An 18,652-nucleotide genomic window follows, 5' to 3' on the forward strand; every position below is an offset into this window, starting at 1 on the left:
GAAAATGGGGATGGAGAAAGGGGGCTAACCACAGACTTTGGCAAAGTTGCTCACACGTTTGTTTAACTTCCGTGCTAGATTGTGCAGTCTGGTCTTAGCCCCAGTTTATGAATCTCTAATGTTTATTCTGTGGCTCTTGAGTCTTTTCTGTGAGGTTTAGAAGCATTAGTTATGAAATGTTAATTTCCCATCTGAGTATTTACAGATGACGATTGGGTCACCTGTTAATCTTTGGCTGGAGAAAGCCAAACTAAGCTCCTTGTCTCTTTCACATTTTCAGGACCTTAGTCATTCTCAGTTTTTCATCAGGAAACTTTCCCAATTCAGTGTCCTCCTTCTGGGTTGTAACACCAAGCCTACATTCGTACCACCTGGGCTGGTCTCCATCTGAAACATGGATCTGCCCAGGCTGGATGAGGAGACCTTGGGGCATGGTGGGCTACCTGTAAGAGCCAGCACTTGCCACTGGAAGTTGTCCCAAATCCAGTCAAAGGCATAGCAGTGATTTTGCCAGCTTTTAGAAGAATGGCCATATAAAAGCTGTTCCTTTCTTAAGGCACAGTGCCATATGATAATCCTGACCTCTCTGCAGAGGGTAGGGAAATGACTTCTTGTTCTCTAGCTTGCTCATTGCAATGACTACACGTCAAAGCTGATTAGAATTATGGGTTTTCAATCTTTTCTAGATTCTGGTGCCTTCAGTGTTTTCCAGGAAAAGTAGAGCAAATAAACCAGTCACAGCACTGACTGTTTCTTGGTTATCTTGCAGAGCCTACTTAGATACAGCGCATAGTTCCCCCAAGGATCCCCAGAGCAGAGGCTGGATACCTGTGAGATAAACTGCATGCAACACAAAAGGCACCATGCTACTTTTTCCTTCAAGCACATTCAGTGCTTGGGTGGCCACCCAGAAGCCTTCCCAAGTCCCTGCAGATCATCTCGGGTCCCTGCAGTTCATCCAGACAGTTTCCAACTCTAAGGTCTGGGCCTGGTGGCTCAGAGGTGGGCAAGCAGAACAGGGCCACATTTTCCTTTTTGGTTTCCCTTGGCAGATACCGGCCTGGATTAACTCTTTGCCTCACACTGTAGCAGTCCTGTAGCTGTCCTCGCCTGCACCGCACTGCCTACAGGCAGGGAGCTTCTCTGCTTGTACAGGCTCCTTGCCAGGGACAAAGCTATTAAGGATGTATTTGGCAAACAAAGAGTCAGTCATACAGAGATCCTGAGGACAGTGAGAGGAGAGGGCATGCTCTTCCTCTTTACATACAAGATTATATTTGAGCATATGGGCCCACGCAGAAACAGACAGCTTGGCCCATGCATAAGGAGAGGGTTGGAGTAATCCCTGAATAACCTTGACTAATGCCATAATAAGCTAATGGAAGCTTTTGGAAGCTCTTCAATACAGTGTAATGTTTAACCTTGATCCTTCAACTCGGTTTATTTTGGGCTTCCTGAATACAAAATTGCTTACCTGAGGTAGGATGTTGGATTTTTCAGAAGGAATTTAAATAATTGTGGTAGGATCTACAAAGGTATTTGGTTGCTTTGTTTCCTTCGAATTTGGTGGCAGTTAAGTGCCTGATTACTTTTAATTACTTTTGCCAATCTCAGCTTTTACTTACCAACGCTGCAGTGTTATAATGCTCCTGTGCTCAACTCCCTTTAGCCTCTTGGGTAAAGGACCCCCCTGGCCTTTTTTTTTTTTTTTTTTCTAGAGGGAAAAAGGGGGAGAATATGTGGCTGTATCTCAGTCAGTTCAGCACAAAGTCTACTGGCTTGGCTCAAAGTGCCAAGAAACTGATCTAAACCTCTCAACTTTCCAGCGAAGCAGATGAAGGGCATAGGTGCTTTCTGCTCAGTGCTCAGCTATGGGGATTGTAATGACTAGCAAAGTAGCAGAGCAAAACTGGGGGGGCAATAACATCTTAAACTGAAAGTGCACATATTAATGCTTGAAGGTTTTGTTTGTTTGTTCTAAGTCAAAAGGACTTATGTACTTAAAAACATAGTTCATCTTTATGTCAGCTTGAACTAACTGACATGGCACTTGTGTGCCCAGGCACAAATATCCACATGAAAAGATACGTATTTTTAAAATACTCTTTCTTGCAAAAATACCCCAAAGTCCTTTCACAGTATTATCTCAAGTAGAAAGTTCATCAAACAAAATATTCACTCAGTCACTTTTATTCATATGAACAAAGCATTTTACTGTGGCCAACTGAACACGCATCTAAAAGGAGAGATGAAGAGCAGACAGCACAGCAGAGGGAAGGAAAGACTTTCATCTGGGAGTGAGCAGGAGAGTGAAGGGAGGTTCAGGTGAGAAAGCTGCGGCAAAGGAGATTTCTTTCCTGAGGGGCTGTAGTAAGGAAAGAGGAAGAGCAGGTGCTGCGTGATTCAGGGAGCCCCAGAGGTTAGCAGAGAAGGACTTGGGCCATGTGATATGGTGGATTTTGAAAATCAGGTGAGGGTTCCTGATGCTGCGATACAAAATTCCACACTGAAGAAAGAGCAGAAGTTAGACCAGAAGAGGGCTGAGATTTATTTCAGAAGAGGTAGACAAAGAACAAAGATGTATTTTTATCAACAGATTTGTGCTTACAGGAAGACTTCGAAGACAGGGGTGGTGGTGGAGACTATGTAAAATTAATTAGCAGACCTAACCTTATTTTCTACATTCAGCACAGACCAGAGAGGAAACAAAGCCATTTTAATGCCATTTTCCTTCCAACACATTTACTTTCTAGAAAGAGAGCAAAGAAAATATTGACATGCCAGACTTGATGGGATCCTTCAATTGGAACAGTACGGTCATTTATTCTTCAGTTGGACTACATATTTCTCCAGTCAGCACAGCAAAATGCTCAGAACTGTGGAAGAATATTTATTGTTTAGAGAGTCCTTGGACACCTCCACAAACTTTGTCTTGCTTCTCTGTCCAGAAGCTATATTTAGACACTTTGCTCAATTGAGGTTCGAACAGCTGTTCCCGCTCAGATGTTGTGTGAGCAGAGCTAAATATTGTTAAGAGTATAAGACAGTTCCGACATAACTTGAGCCATTTTGCTTTGAAAGAAGCAGGTGTGTGTCTAGTTGTATAGTAGCAGAGGAAAGAGAAACTACCTTAAAGGTATGTTTATTTCTGCTATTTCTTAGTCTGATACTAACAGAGATTGGCAGATTTAAATAATATCTCTTAAATACTTGAAGACTCATAGCACCTCTGTGAAACTGCTCGGTTACCCTTCAGATTACCTTGTTCTACTTGTGATGCATGTGGATATCAGTTGCCCATGCCTATAGGTACACTGCATTTAACTTTCTGGGGCTGGACCTAATGATGATCTATGGGTGCTGTGACAATATAGATACTCTAATCATGGCAGGATAATACAAATTCCACCTGACAATGAAACGTTGCTAGCTCGGCTGTGAAGCATGGCAGTCCATAATGATATATGCCGACAGCTACCTTGAAAAATTGCTGCAAGCAGCAAGTTATGTGCGTCAGCTGCCTTTTTCTCAGTTGAAACTTGACCAGGAAGCCTTCTACAAAACAGATCAGAAGATGTTTAATGACTCGGAGTAATTAAGAGTTTGTTTTCCATTTCTGCTGGCAGATAGGCAATAGGACATGGCCAAATGGGAACCCCCCTCCATCCTGTGGCTCCCTCTGTCCCAACAATTGAAGGATCGGTGGGACAGGAAGGTGTGATGAGTGGGCACCATGAGCTAGGGATGTGATGGGCATGGGAGGCTGGGGCTGTGCTGCCACACAGCTCGGGCCTTGGGCCCTGAGGCTGGTCCTCTGGCCGTGAGGCTGGTCCTGTGGCCACAAGGCTGGTCCTCCACCAGCACTTTGCCCCCTGAAGGAACGTTCACGATAACACAAGGGGAAGGACGGTGTATGAGGCAGCACAGAGTGAAACCAATCATCTGTCCTTAATTTAAAGCACAGGGACTTTCAGGGGCCTCAACGGTGCCTTCACGCTTGGCCTCACTGATGCCAACCGGGGCGGTGGGGACATTGCCACGGTCGCTGTGACAGAGCGGGCATGAGAGCCGCCATGTCGCGACAGAACCGCGAGCTCTCCCCCGTCCCTCGGCGGGCTGCCCCGGGACCCCGCTGCCGCTCTCCCGGGCCGGGGAGCGCCTTCCCCACGGCCGCCCTCGCCTCTCCTCCCGCTCCCGCTCCCGGTGTCGGTGCCGCCGCCCCGGGGCCGCCCTCAGCCACCTGCGGCCGGGCGAGGCGGAGCGGGGCGGGCCGGGGGAGGGCTCGGCCGCCCTCCAGCGCCGAACGCAGCCAACCCGCGCCGGCCGGGGCCGGGCCATAAAAGCGCCGGGAGCCGGCGGGGCCGCGGCTGGAGCTGGCGGGAGCGGTGCCCGGGGTGTCTCGGGGTGGGCAGCCCGGCTGGCCCCCACCCTTCGCCGCCTTCCCCCAGCGCCAGCAGCGGGCCCCCTCCCCGCCCAAGATGCTGTTTTGGCACACGCAGCCGGAGCACTACAACCAGCACTCCACCGGCAGCTACCTGCGGTGAGTCCCGGCGTGAGCGCGGCTTTGCCCGCAGAAACCCCTCTTTCTGGGAGGTGTGGGCTTCCTCTCGCTCCTTTCTCCCTCCCACGTTACCGCCGCCACAGACGCCTTGCCGGGAGTTTCGCCCCCTGGCCCCCGCCGGCTCCCTCCTCCCCTGGGGCTTTGGCTGGGCTCCGAGGGGGAGCCTGGAGAAGGGCTCGGAGGGCGCCCCGTTTGCTCAGGACGGGCTTTCTGCCTCTTCTTTTTGGGGCAAGGAGCGAAAAGCTCTTAATTTCACTTTCTGAACTTGTCTAAACCAGCTTTTTCCTGCCTCCACACAGGCGCGTTTAATTAAATGTGCCTAATTTAAGCACAAGGGCTGCTGAACAATAGTCTGCAACATGTGTTAGCGCAAACTCGTATTTCCTCCCTCCAGAAGACAACAAAGCAGGCAACTTTGGGAGTTTCCTTTTCGCTGGGTGCTTATGAATTATTTTTCTCTGAATGTATAAGGCCGGGCTCTCAGCTGGTGTCGATTGCTGCTGCTCCGCTGGAGCCTGGTTTCACTGACGGGCGGCAGTGGAGGCTCTGGCGGTGGCCCAACAGCCGTGCTTTCCAAATGCACCCCAAATAGCTGCTCCCGAGAGACGGCCAGTTTGTCCGGCAAAGCACCTCACACGCCGATAATGCTGCTCGTTCAACGTGACATGCAGTTGTAACAATTCCTGCTCCTTATCAGTATTTGCAAAGGAATTTTTCAACCAAATAATCACTTTCCATTATCAAGTGATACGGTAGCGTGAGATTCTTCCTTGCCAGCAGCCTTCCTCGCTTCTGCATATAGGGTGCTTCACCTCCTTCCTCTACCCCAGTAAATATTTTACCTATGTGCTTGGGGCAGAAGTCTTGTGCTCTGTGCTTGCAAAGCTGATGAGGACAGTGAGAGCAGTAGTAGCAGGCGAGCCTCAGCCTTGCAACTTGTGCCTATGGTTGCTGCGATTGCTCTTATGCTGCTCAGGTTGATCTAACGCTATAGGTTCATAGCATCAGAGTGCTACAAGATCATCGAGTCTGGGTCAGGCTCAAGCCCACAGTTCAGCTTCCTTTGAACTGGCCAGAAAACACATCTGATTATTTCTGCTGATTGATGCTCTCAGTTGCGAGGTTCGTGGTCTGGCAGGAAGGCTGCTGGTGTGCAGGTAACCTGCCAGTGCTTCAGCAACAAGAGTCGCCTTTAGTGAGTGTTTGCCACTGTGACCGTGGGACTAAAAGCCCTAAAACCAGATTTATGGCAGCATTAAGCAATAGCCTCAGGCATTTCAGAAAAGGTCAGTTGAATAAAACACTTTTTTTTTTGTGGAGACCTCTAATTCTGACTAACTGATGGGAGGATGTCAAGACATACGTTCCTAGAGAGGGACGCTTTGTTTTGGGCTGTGACTGTGAGGGCTGTCTGTATCCTCTGGTTGAGACTGTGCAGAGGAAGCTGAATTAGTACAGTCCTTGAGGTAGCTATGGGAAAAGTTTGTATGGATTATAATTTTGTAATGATCAAAGGCTTTGTGCATATCTGAGACATCTGTGTAAACTCTGGCATACCTCAGTGTGATGTGGTTGCAGTGGGTATTTGTAATTATAGCAAGACAATACTACAGATAAATCCTTGCAAGTCTTCCTTCATTTTCATAGAAACATATGTATTTCGATCTCTGCTCTGCCAGCTGGCTGAGCCGTCTGTCTTGCAAACTTTCTCCCTTTCCCCAGGTAAGTGGACCAACCTTTAGTGAAGATGAGAATACTAAAGCTTCATCATGAAGATGAAACTTGGGAGAGTTTTAAGGTTCTCCTCCTTCCCCCTGCCCTATTTTTAAAGGATTCTTCAGGGGGCAAAGGATGTTGTTTTTAAAAAAAAAAAATAATTGCTTTTTCCAAAACTTGATTTGTAGCACTTGTGAAGGGAGTTGAACAAATATTGGTGTCTTATATACTTACACAATAGAAATCCTTTTAACCCTTTAACTATTGTTCACATGTTCTATGTTCCAAACAGTTCCAGTAAGGTGAAATATTTCATGAGGGCTTGATCCAAAGTTAGGGATACCCCTGGCTGAAATGCTACAGGAATAAGAAGGTGACTTATCTCTGTGGCTTCATTAGTGCTTTGATATGGTTAAGCTTTCCAGAAACTAAATCATGTATCTGTCAGTGCTTACGGTCGTCAATGATCAGACAGCTGTTCTGGCAAATGTAGGGGTGTTAAGAGCCTGACGTGAAATACAGTATTTTGAATTTCAACCCCCGCTTGCCTAAGTTTCTCAACTGTTTCAGCAGAAGGGGAGGAATTGATACACCTAGCTGCTAACCCTGGGCCAGATTTTGCACGCTCTTTATTTTTGCGGAGCTGCAGAAGCTCTCAGACTTGAGGGTTTTCGGTCTGCTCTCATCCGTGAGGCAGCGTGCATTCCTCTAGCGTTGCGCAGAGGAGTGCGTTGAGAGCAAATGTTGGCATCCGGGGTGAGCGAGATGGCTGGAGCAGTATCAGATCCTGCGTGTGTGTGGAGCAATGGTATCTATTTCAGAAATCTACTGGAGGCATTTCTGTCACTTCATTACTGTAGTAAATCATCACTAAGGGAAAAAAACCTCTCTATGGTCGCAGTTGGGTAAGAGCAGTGGTTTATGTCAGTAATGCCAGTAAGTGAACGGGGCTGGGTGCTTTCAAGTTGGTGATAATATGGAGGGGGTGCAGTTGGAAGAGGGAATGGAAATAGATGGGTGTTTCTTTTCTCCTGAAGTGGCACGGTTTGCTCTCTGGCTTTATTTCTCCATAAACAGGAGTACCTGAAGCAGGCACTTCAGCAGTTTGCTATAAACTGCTGCACCATTTCACTGATGACCTGGGTAGCCTTCAAGGTCGTGGGTGTTATGAGTGAATGCGAGGTGGATCATTAACTGAGCAGGCAAGGAAAAATTCTTAACGCTCTTTCCGTAGGCAGCATGCCTATATGCACTGGCATTCTCCTGAGCAGCTTTTCTGAAAGCTTTTGGTGTGTGGGGATTACTGAAGGGAGCAGAACTGCAGTCTATGTGATGGGAATTCTGAGTCTTCACACATATGGAGGAAGCAGAGGAAAAGAAACCTGATTACTTATTCTGAACTGTCTGTGTTCAATATAATCCTCCTAATTTGGAAGGGTATTAATGTCTTAAGTAGGGTAGATACAGTGATCTGAAATGTTAGAGATGCAGGAAAGGCTAATGGGGCTCTCCAGCATTAGACATGCTGAGATGAGGGTGCTTATTCCTGGCATCTTTTTGTGCTAATCGTTCTGTTGTGCTGTCAGCATCGCTGACATCCCTTCTGTTTGGGGATTAGTGCGAGCTGGGGTCGGTGTGGCTGTAAGTCAGCACGAACATCTTGTAAGGGAGGGAGAACTGGGACTGCACAGCTCCTTGTGGAGCTGCTGCTGAGCGCCTGTTTGCTTTTGTGAGGGTAGTCTGATGTCTGAAGGGCTATGCTATTTCTCAGGATCAGATTTATTAAGGTGTGAGGAGATGTTAGGAGTCGAGTAATCCAGCAGTTCATGACAGGTACATGCACGGCTCCTTTTTTACAACAGGCCTATGTGTGCTTCTGACCCTTTGCTGATGCTTGCAGAACTTTTACTAAGCTGACATTTAGCTGTCCTTTCTAGCTTTTTTTCTTCTGATAGGCTTTTATCAGAGAGGTTGGTTCACAAGATCACAGAATGGTTTGGGTTGGAAGGGACCTTAAAGACCATCTAATTCCAGCCCTTTTCATGGGCAGGGACACCTCCCACCAGCCCAGGCTGCCCAAAGCCCCATCCAGCCTGGCCTTGGGCACCTCCAGGGATGGGGCAGCCACAGCTCCTCTGGGCAGCCTGTGCCAGGGCCTCACCACCCTCCTAGTAAAGAGTTTCTTCCCTATATCTAATCTGAATCTCCCCTCTTTTAGTTTAAAGCCATCACCCCTTGTCCTATCCCTACTCCCTGACAAAGAGTCCCTCCCCAGCTTTCCTCTAGGCCCCCTCTAGGTACCGGCAGGCTGCTGTAAGGTCTCCCCGGAGCCTTCTCTTCTCCAGGCTGAACAGCCCCAACTCCCTCAGCTTGCCTTCATAGGAGAGGTGCTCTAGCCCCTAGATCATCTTCGTGGCTCTCTTCTGGACTCATTCTGATACTTCTATCAGGGGAACCTGCTTAACTAAAAAGTAAATCTAACTTATGTTTTTAAAACATTTTAATTTTCAGAAATACTGTTTCGCTAATGCTGTGTTCTTTTGTGTCCAGTGCTGACATCTTAGCGGCAGAAGCTGCCTTGTTACATTATACAGGCCAAATTCTTTCTTTTTTAGCCATCATAACTCAGTGTTTCTCCAGAGATCATCTCCATTATTGCAGAGCACGAGAATCAAATCCAGATTGAGAGTAGAATATTCCATAAAGTCTTTGTAACTAAATGTGTGTGAATTGTATGTTTCAGAGATGTCCTTGCACTGCCGATCTTCAAGCAGGAAGAACCTCAGCTGTCTCCTGAGAATGAAGCCAAATTGCCTCCGTTTCAGTACGTCCTTTGCACAGCCACATCACCTGCTGTGAAACTGCACGAAGAAACCCTGACCTACCTCAACCAAGGTAGGGTTTGTACTACGTGAAGGAGGGCAAATTTCCTGGGAATGATTCATGAAAGAGAATGAATCCAATACATGTACCTCGCTGGGAGGGCAGTGGGAAGGGGAAAAAGAAAGAAAGATAGGAGGAGGGGGATGGAGGAAAGGAGGAATCTTTAGTTTTTCACATTTGTATACCAGATTGTCAACTGATGTAAGATGATGAAGTACCATTGATTTTAATTGTTGACTTAAAGCAGCTTTATAGCATGCACCACGTGGCCAGGTACTGGCTTGATCTTCAACAATTTGGAATACAGCTTCCTACCTTCATCTTGACAGGCCAGATGAATTTAGCAGATGGGTGAGCTTTGGACTGGGGAGGGTCCTTAACACTGCAAGTCCCCAAGTGCTCCTGGAGGGTATTGCAACAGAGGATGAGCTAGCGAGTACTCATGGGCTTCTCAGTGGTCTGGGCAGAGCTTGATGTTGTTCCTACTGGCTGGGTGGCGTGGCTCTGCTCTGCGAGTCCCTAGCTTGACAAATTGCTGGGGTTCACCACAGCTAGGTCCTCCATAAATGACCTTATAGACTAATTTTTACTCCTGGATAAACAAACACTGCATGTTTTTTCTATGCTTTTTTTCCCCTTTGGCAGAATTTGTGTGTACACATCTGTGGTTGGAGTTTGGCTGTCATTTTGCAGTACCTCCTGCATGTGGGTCCCAGAGGGTTCAGACCTCTCCAGGCACAGATTATGTGAAAACTTTCTATGCTGCCTGCCAGGTTGTAGACAAGGGCATTATACTAGCCATGAGCTGAAGGCTATCTGCCCCATGTTACTGATACATTCTCCCTCTTCTGAATATTGTCCCAGTTCTTCAAGCTCAGCACTGAGCATGAAGCTCACTGAAGTGTCTCAGGATGCATTTCTCCCAATGCTTGTATAAAACAGAGCCCTGACCTCCCTGGGGCTCTTAGCGCAGATGCAGCTGGCTGCTGGATCTGTGTTGCTCACTGGTAGATCAATAGAGCCCCACTAGAAAGATCTGCCACGTGCTGCAGGCTCTACCCAAGGAGCCAGGTGTCTTGTACATCAGAAGATGCTTGGGGTTTGTGCCTGTGTATTCCCAGTTCAGATTCCCATCCAAGTACAGCAAACCCCAGGAGGTGGCATGGGGCATATCAAGAGTGAGATGAGCATGAATCTTTCTGTGAATACAAAATTATTTCCAGTTTCAGAGTAAAAGATCTGTTGTGAGAAGCAGTTGTCTGCCAAATACTTTAGCATACTTCAGGCAGCACCTCTTTTTGAAAACCATGGAAGGGCAAAAATTACACAACTCTCTACACAATACCATGAGTTTCAATGGAACCGTGTGACTAGATCAGTCCAGGTTTTACTATGGAAATTAAGACTATGACTAAGTCTACAAAGACTAAGCCTTTGTAGATAAGATTGTGTTGTGCTAGGCTTATTATAGCAAAAAGTTATTTCCTATTCCACCTTGACACAATACTGACTTACTTCCTTGATAGGCCAGTTCAGGTATCTTCTGCACCTGTCTTTTACCCCCCAAGGGGGAAAGTGGGGATGTGCCCCTGCAGAACGTGTCCTCGGGAGCATGAGGCTGGACAGGCCTAGAAGAACGAAGCAGGGATGAGGCTGGCGGGAGCCATGTGGTGGGGTAGAGCTGGGAAGGGGCTGGGGTAAGAAGTGTGGGAACTCTGGTGCTGTTGGCTTTCCTAAGGGGGTCTTAGGGGTAATTAGTTGTAAAAGGTGGTGCCTCTATTCCTTCATTCCGAGTTGAATGTCTCATTGCTTTTTGTTCTTCTTGGCAGGAGCATCACAACTGCCTGCCACCTTCTCATCAGCATCCTCACCTCATTTCTTTAAGCTCCCAGGCAATTCATCTTCATCCTTATGCTGTGATCCTCTGGGTTTCTTTGAGATCTTCTCGAAACTCAGTTGAAAGCCAAGGCTCTCTGTATGTAGATGGATGTGGTGGCTCTCTGTATGTGTGTTTTTTTTGTCTGAGATCTTGTGGGGTGCCTACCTTAAAAGCCTTTCTACTCTACTCCAGCAGGTTGCCTCATATTCCACACCAGCAGCTGCACTTCTGTTCCCAGCATTGACCCTGTCTGGTAGCAAGGGCGAGCCTTGGCCCTAAAGTCATCTGACTTGTAGTCTACCTTGATGCGATGACCCTTAGACCAAAATCCCTTGCCTGTGCTAGTTAGGAAAAAGGGACTGGAGTCTGCTCCCATGAGGATATGGCCTGCTGTGAGAAGCTTGTCATCACTGAGGATGGTTACATATGGGGAGAAGAAGGTGCTGGGCACACATTTCAATCAGCGGTGGTCATAACTGGGAGTCTGCGTTCCGTTGGTGCAGTATTAGTGAGGGTGTGGCCTGGGGTTAAAAAGCAATGAGGATTTGTCTTGCAAGACATTTTTGTGTTCAGGAACATCTACATAAAAGGGTATTTAGTGTTTTTTCTTAACATCTGTGTCAAAAGCATGTTCTTTGTCTATTATTGACCTCTGAAATAAAAAATAGGATGTCTGTAAAATTAAAAATTGAAGTGCTTGAGGCAGAACAGAAACTCTTCTGTAGGAACTACTTCTGATTTATGAGCTGTATAGTTTCCCAGTGGGTACCTTTTGTGTAGGTATTTTCCCCTTACTCCTCCAAAGCCAGAGGAGAGTATTACAACTCCTTATGGGTTGAAATCTATGCAACACGAGCCAGGGAGTGCCACACAGGTGCTGCCACGCTGATCTCAATGATCTTGCTATGTGTAAGTTAATGTATTAGGGTGCTGAAGTTTCTGTGAGTTTTGTGTTGTATGAGCCTGAGGAGGTACATGAAGGGAACCTCAGGGCAGCTCAGGCTTACACCACTGCTGGTCATGGCATGGCAGAGGAGCTGACTGACCCTGGTGTGCTGTGACCAAGCCATCTCATGAAGCAGTTAGGACTGTTACCCTACATCTCATCGCCTTACACTCCCTGTAAGCGTAGGGACACCTCTTGCATCTTACCCTCTCTTTGTCCTGTTGCATCTGGCCAGTTACACAAAACTTCCCCTCTTCCCTGTATGCATGAGTTTTGAATCAGGTTACCTGAGGAAATACGTAACTTTATTAATACCTGTTCCTCTAGCAGTTACAGCTGGCTTCTGGTTGCACAGATACAAAGAAAAAGTGGCTGTCCCAGCTCCAGCAAAGCCATTCACATCCAGTGCAGTCACGTAGCCGAACTATGAAGACTGTGTTGGGGCTTTCAGCTTCCTGGCTCTTGGGCTGGGTGACTCTTGCCACCTGCTGTCCAAATGTTCCTTCCTGACTGAAGCTGCTCACCCCTCAGTAGCTGACCTTTTGTCACTGAAGCAGCTGTGTGCCCATGCTCACTCTGCATGAGTAGTTACTAGGTCAGTGCTGGTTTGTGAGTGGACCAACGCAGGAGATAGCCCGTGTACAGAAATGGATAGAAGAAAGCTCAGCTCTGATGGAGCAATGGAGGGGGGGGGGGGGGGGGGAGCTGGAAAAAAAATGGCAGCAAATTGAAGGTAAAGTTGCATAGTAGTAGAGAGAGTAGAGAATTAAATAAGGTCTGAAAGGGTTTCACAGGGGTGAGGAGGAAGGGATGCCCGGTGGCTGCATTCATGTGCAAACGAGAGGACTCCAGGCTTGTGGACCAGCATGGCATCCCATGAACCTTGCTTTTTTCTGGGTGGACCCAGACAGATGGTCAGTGGTACTGGGCTCCCACAGGGATAAAGGAGAAATCCAAGAGGAGTCCTGAGCTGGAGAAGCTGTTCTCAGCAAGGGCAGGGGAGGCGTTTGTGAGGGAGCATTAAGGAGTGCTGTATTAAGTTGACCTGGGGACGTTCAGCAGTGGCAGGCTCCCAAGCTTGTCTGCGCCAGGTTGAAACCATGAATGCTCACTGGCTGCTGCTCTAGAACTAGCCAGTAAATCAAGTATCTAGAGTCAAATCCTTAGCTTGGTTTCCAAAGACTGACTCATTACACTTGTCTTTCCTGATCTCTTCCCCCTTGCGTCCCACATTCCTTGGGAAATTGGAGCCAGAGCCCTGTAAGTCTGAATTGAACATGATCTTAGTGTGCTAATCCTGAAGGCAATTTATAAGGTAAGAGATCTTTACTGGACCGCAGGAGGATTATTCATCTGACAAAGGAAGTATAGTTGTGCTGGAATGGTGTCGTAAACCACTACCCTTTTGGTCCGCAAAGCTGCTAAAGGTGCTGTGTCCTCTCATGGGGAGCTGCTGCTGCTGGCGTTGCTCCCTTGGTCAGGGAGCACATCTGTCAGCAGAGCTACACTGTCCAGAAGTCTGCAGCACAAACATCGCCTAACGTTTTTGGAACTAGCCCGCCTTTCAGCACTATTTCAGTGTCTCTTGTGGATAAGGATTTTCAGACAAACAATCAACCAGCGACCATATTACAAACCACTGCTTTAGCAAGAGGTCTTGATGCAGTTGCATATTCCATGGTCTGCAGTCATATGGGGTGTGGTTTGACCAGGGCTGGTTGAAACTAGTTTCAAACATGGACAGAAATGGGAGTAATGAAGGTGGTTCCAGAAACTGCACCAGGAGGAATGCAGAGGAAACAAGCACTGTACAGCAGATCTGAATGCTAATAAATGTGAGGAAATAAAATTGTTCATTTAAAAAAAAAAAGCACAAAGCAAAAATTGTTGCCCAAGGGAATTGGCTTGTAGCACCAGAACCACATGTGGACTGTGAGCTGCTCAAGTCATGATGTTGTTTCATGCCCAGTGCTGGGTTGGCTCAGAGCCAGAGATCTAAATTGCTCCAAATAGAGGGTGGTTCGGGCTGATGGCCGCAGTCACTAAGACCCAGCTGTGTGCCAAACTCAACCCTGGCCCCCAGTGGTCCTTCAGAGTAGCCAGCCATCACCTGCCTGTAAAGCTTTCCTGGGCTCTGTTCGGCTCTCCAGACCTGCGGTATGTGACTTGTGGGTCTCAGCCATGGGAGCATTTCAGCGTACAGCTGGTTAGGGTTAGGAAGGCTGGCCATCTCTGCTTTGCAGTGTCTTCCAAGAGTTATCTTTATTGCCAGTCCTAGACAGTTCAGAAAACAAACAAGCCAAAAACCCAAACCATGAGAGAAAACCACTAACATCCGAGAAGACCTGTGATGATATTGGGAGCGTTGCTGTAGTGGTGCATGAGCAACAGATGCCTCACGAAGCTAAAGATGGACTTAGCTGCATTCTGTCACACACGAATGAAAGCCCCAAATATCAGTCTCTGGGCATGTGTCCAAGTTCAATATGCGTGTGCATTAACTGGTAAACTGTGCTGTATTTTAAAATCTGCTGGCTGTTGTCTTGCCTCAGCTCACTGCAGACGTTCTCCGATTTCCCTTCCAAGAAAGGTGCAGAAAGCACAGGGCAGTGATCAGCTGAAGAGGACATCTGGAAGCTCATTGCTGGTTGCTTGGGTAGGAGATGGAGTTGCTTACAGCAAAAGAAGGCAGAAGAGAACCTTTGTCTCCCTTGAAAAGTCTAAAGTTCAAATATAGTTGTCTAATCTTCTACAGCCAAAGAACTCAGTTTTAAATACTGAGATTTACAGTAAATGAAAAAAGCTGTTTTGTATTGACGTTAACTCGTACGTAATTGAGTTTTTATGGGGTCACAACTGTCTGAATGTTTGTAGTTTTCCTGGAACAATTCTTTATTTGCCTAAATGAAGTGTAGAGGAGGCTGAGTGACCAGCTCTGACTGGGTGTGCTTCTGGTTTAATTATAGCTCTGCTTGCGGGGATATTTTTGCTTTGTCCCATCTGAAGAATTGCTTCTCTTCTTATCAGTCGCTGTTACCACTGACCAGATCCTGGGTATCTCAAGGACCTCTGCTGTTGGTGGCCTGTCCCACGTGAACATACACTTTACCTTTGCCTGAGATCACGGACACATACATGACTTTGTGTCATTGAGGCTGTGAATGTGAAGTGCTCCCTGGTGGCTGCCCATCCTTGATCGCTGATCCTTGTGGGATGCTGTACTGCTGCTCGCCTCCCTCTTACCACTCTTTTTCTGGGTTCAGATAGCTTCAAGAAATGGCTAACAAAGCTTGTCTTTTCTACATCTGAGGCTGGCTATTTGGCATTTTTGGCTCTTGTGGTGCACCTCTTTGGTTTTGAAGAAAGAATTTTTCTCCTACCTTACTTTGAAGACAGCTCTGAATAGGTTCTGATGTCTCAGCTGAAGCCATTAATTGTGCTAGCAGCTATTTCCCCATATGCTTGGCAGCTCCATTTTCACTTGGCAGCCCAGGATAAACAACCCTGTCTCCAAACCACACCATCCCTAAGCTCACTATGAATCTTGCTTCAGATGACAGGGCACCTCTGCATAAGTAGAGCATCTGACTTCTGTTGTCCCTAGGAAGCTAGAATCTCAGTTGTCTTTTAATCAAGAGCCTGTTTTCTATTCTTTCTGGAATACTTCTGTTGCTAACATCTGGATGAAATTCAAGTGGGATTGTGAACTTGCTGGATTGTAGGCTGTGCACAACTCCTACTGGAAGCCCCTAGACTGCATTTTGTTCTCCCGCTTCCATAAATCTTCAATATCCGTGAAGGAAGTGCTCAGAAGTTGCTACAAGTGTTGTGAAAACTCAGAGAATATAGCCAAGATTTTTTCCTACTATTCCTTGTCGCTTTTTTATTTTATTTTTTTTTTTTTACTTTCCTCCATTATCCATATCTACCTTGAAATTCCTGTAGTTTTGAGAGTGAAGCTTGCCTGAATTTCTACATATGATGTCTGTATCAAAGTTCTTGGCAGCCTGAGGTGATATGTAAGCTTTCCAGCTACCTTTTCTCAACTTGTGGTGTCCTAAAAGATCATATTTTGTGTAGCAATCTGAAACTTAGGAAGCACTGTAACTTTGACGTGGTTAGCTGTTTGTATAGGAGTAATATATGTATGACACCTTGTTTCTAAAGAGGCTGGAAAAAAATACCCTTTTTCCTCTTTGCTTCATACCAAGCATTTATGTTTCTGAAACTATACAGCAAGTATCTGAGCAGTAAGATTTCTCTTGTCCTGGCTTGGTGTCACATTTGTGACACGTGCCCAAGGTACAGCCTGCTTTGATGGGGCATTTGTCAATCACATCTTCTCCCCCACTGTGCAGTAGGCACAATGAGAAGCCAGGTGCTGTGGGACTTCCTTTCTGCTGCACCTTTCTCTACGTTACTGCAGAAATGTGGTGGAGGAAGTGACTTACCTGAGGGCCGGAGGGGGTCAGGAGTTGTACTCAGCTCTTCTGCATCCCTCTTCTGCACCCTCACCTGGGACCATTCTTCTTAGTTATCTGGGACTCAGGTAAATATTACACACACAGCTAGTCTTGCAGAGCTATAAAACCTGTTGTCCAAATTGACTCAGAACAGGTTGAAACCAGAAAAAGCCTGCCTTTTTTACTTACACAGAGGGGGCTGGGGTTTTCTGAGCTGGACAGATGTGACCCAGATAGTCCTGGGTGTTTCAAGTACATGCTAGAGAAGTTGAAATACAGGAAGAAATTATGTTCACGGGACAGATTTTTTTTTTCCATTTTCTTTCAGAAGTCTGTCATTCCTTCACCGATTAATAAGTATTAAAAATCTCAACATGTACCATGGCTTTGATTAGGTGGGATGAGTTGCCAAGATCCAACAAAGTAGGTGAGGTCTGTGCAAGAGAAGACCAAGCACACACAATGAATTTAGAAACTCAGAGTGTTTCTGTATTCATTGGCTGGTTTTGTGTACTTGATTCAAGTTAGACTAGTCTTGGAGGAATTAAATATACATCCCGCTCTTTGGAAACCACTCTAAATGAAGAGTGTTTCTTCTAATGCCTGTTAGCTATGAAGTGTCACCACTGTAAAATGGACCATCTTCAAAAGTCTGGGAAGACAAGGGCTCAGCCAAATGTTCATATAGTAAATGAGCACTGAAGTTTTCCTCCAGCAAACTCGGCTCTGAGGCATGTGTTGGGCTTTCCCACAAGAAAGAGGCACAGAAAGAGAAAAGAAGGGGACAAAGAACCCCCACACACCCGAGCTGGGGGTAGATTGTAAAAGGAGAACCCCAGGAAAAGACATGATGGCAGTGCAGCTCTGTGGTGTGGTAGTAGAACCAGGAGAAGTGCTGTTGAATTGGGCCTTTACGTTGCTCTGGTGGAAATGGCAAATCTTTGGTGTTGGACTCGCATGGGTACCAAAACACAGTGGAGCCCCGGTAGCTTTGCTGCAAAGAGGAACAGGCAGGAGGCAGGTGAAGGGATGGATCAGACTGCAAATGCTAAAGCAGGGCATATATAAATTGTGACTTTTATAGCCCCAGTTCAGATGGAGATCATGCAGAAGAGGAGTTCGTGAGCATTGGTCTGACTGGGCAGCTTGGTACGGATAAAACCTGGGCACTGAATACCAGAAACTGGGAAGTCGTGGCCAGGAAAGGGCTCGCTGTCTTCACCCTGCTCCAGCCCTGGGCCCTTATAAACTGCCTGCTGCTGAAGATGAGATGTGGGACAAGATGGATCTGGTGTGTCAGGATGACTCTTATGTTCCTTTTGCTTTGCCTGGCCCACAGTTGGTCCTCCTCTGCAGGATTTCCATGCTCCTAGCATAGTGGGAGCTTTCAGGGTGGCCTATTGTGTAGCTGCTGAATTCACAATATCCTCTGGATAAACATCTCCTAGAGCATCTTGTCAAAGGAGGCTGCAGCAAGCAACTGCAGGATATCCAATGCCATTTGTGGCCTGGGAAGGGAGGGTTCTGGATTCTGCTGTTGTTCCTCGTGCTGAGTGTCCGCACACGGGACACTTTGGCAAGTCTTAGGCTAAGTTTTATTTCTGCCTTTGTTGGGCTAAGAAGGTGTGGGCAATCAAGCACGCAAGCTCAGATGCCAGCTCAGTCACTCTTGTCTTGTTTACTCTGTGGATTCATTAATCTTTCTTGTCAGAAGAATCTTTGTGTGTTCCTGATGCCCTGAATACTTGAATTTGGTTGTTTCAAAGGTGATCCTCCTGCCTGCTGGATGTGCTTTGGTCTGGGAGGAGAAAAGCTTTTTTTTTTTTTTCCTCCTTTTCCTCCCCCCTCCTTCTGTGTGCTGCATTCAACTGTCAGCATTCCTTTGCCTTTATCTGTGCACTGTTTAGGATGTCCATATAAAGTTGCTAAATGGAATTTTTATTGGTCAGCTTGGCTTAATAATCAAACAGTTTTCAGTCTGGTTCTGTCTAGTGCTGTGTGGATCCGTTCTGAGAAAGAGGACTCGCAATTTCTTTTTTTTTCTGTCCACTGACATTTGTCGCAGATACTGTTTAGTATAAGGTTAGGTTTTAATTAATTGCTGGAAAGACAAGCAGACTACTTGGCTAGGTTAAGTAAGGCTTGAGTCATACTGGTCTGGAACATCAGCTGCCTAATAGAAAATTAGTGTATCGTACTGATGT

The 18,652-nt window shown here is 46.7% G+C and overlaps 1 protein-coding gene across 1 annotated transcript in view; it reads left to right on the forward strand.

Annotated features, from left to right (window-relative positions):
- The first annotated feature begins 4,339 nt into the window (after positions 1–4,339).
- The window catches only part of TFCP2L1 (transcription factor CP2 like 1), a 37,840-nt gene continuing 23,527 nt past the window's right edge, over positions 4,340–18,652 (forward strand). The window contains exons 1-2 of the mRNA XM_013171120.3: positions 4,340–4,540; positions 9,021–9,172. Of these exons, the coding sequence (XP_013026574.2) occupies positions 4,479–4,540; positions 9,021–9,172 (214 nt within the window). The 5' untranslated portion in view covers positions 4,340–4,478. The remainder of the gene's footprint in view (positions 4,541–9,020; positions 9,173–18,652) is intronic.

Source organism: Anser cygnoides, chromosome 6, assembly GCF_040182565.1.
Source record: "Anser cygnoides isolate HZ-2024a breed goose chromosome 6, Taihu_goose_T2T_genome, whole genome shotgun sequence".
Taxonomy (NCBI): Eukaryota; Metazoa; Chordata; class Aves; order Anseriformes; family Anatidae; genus Anser; species Anser cygnoides.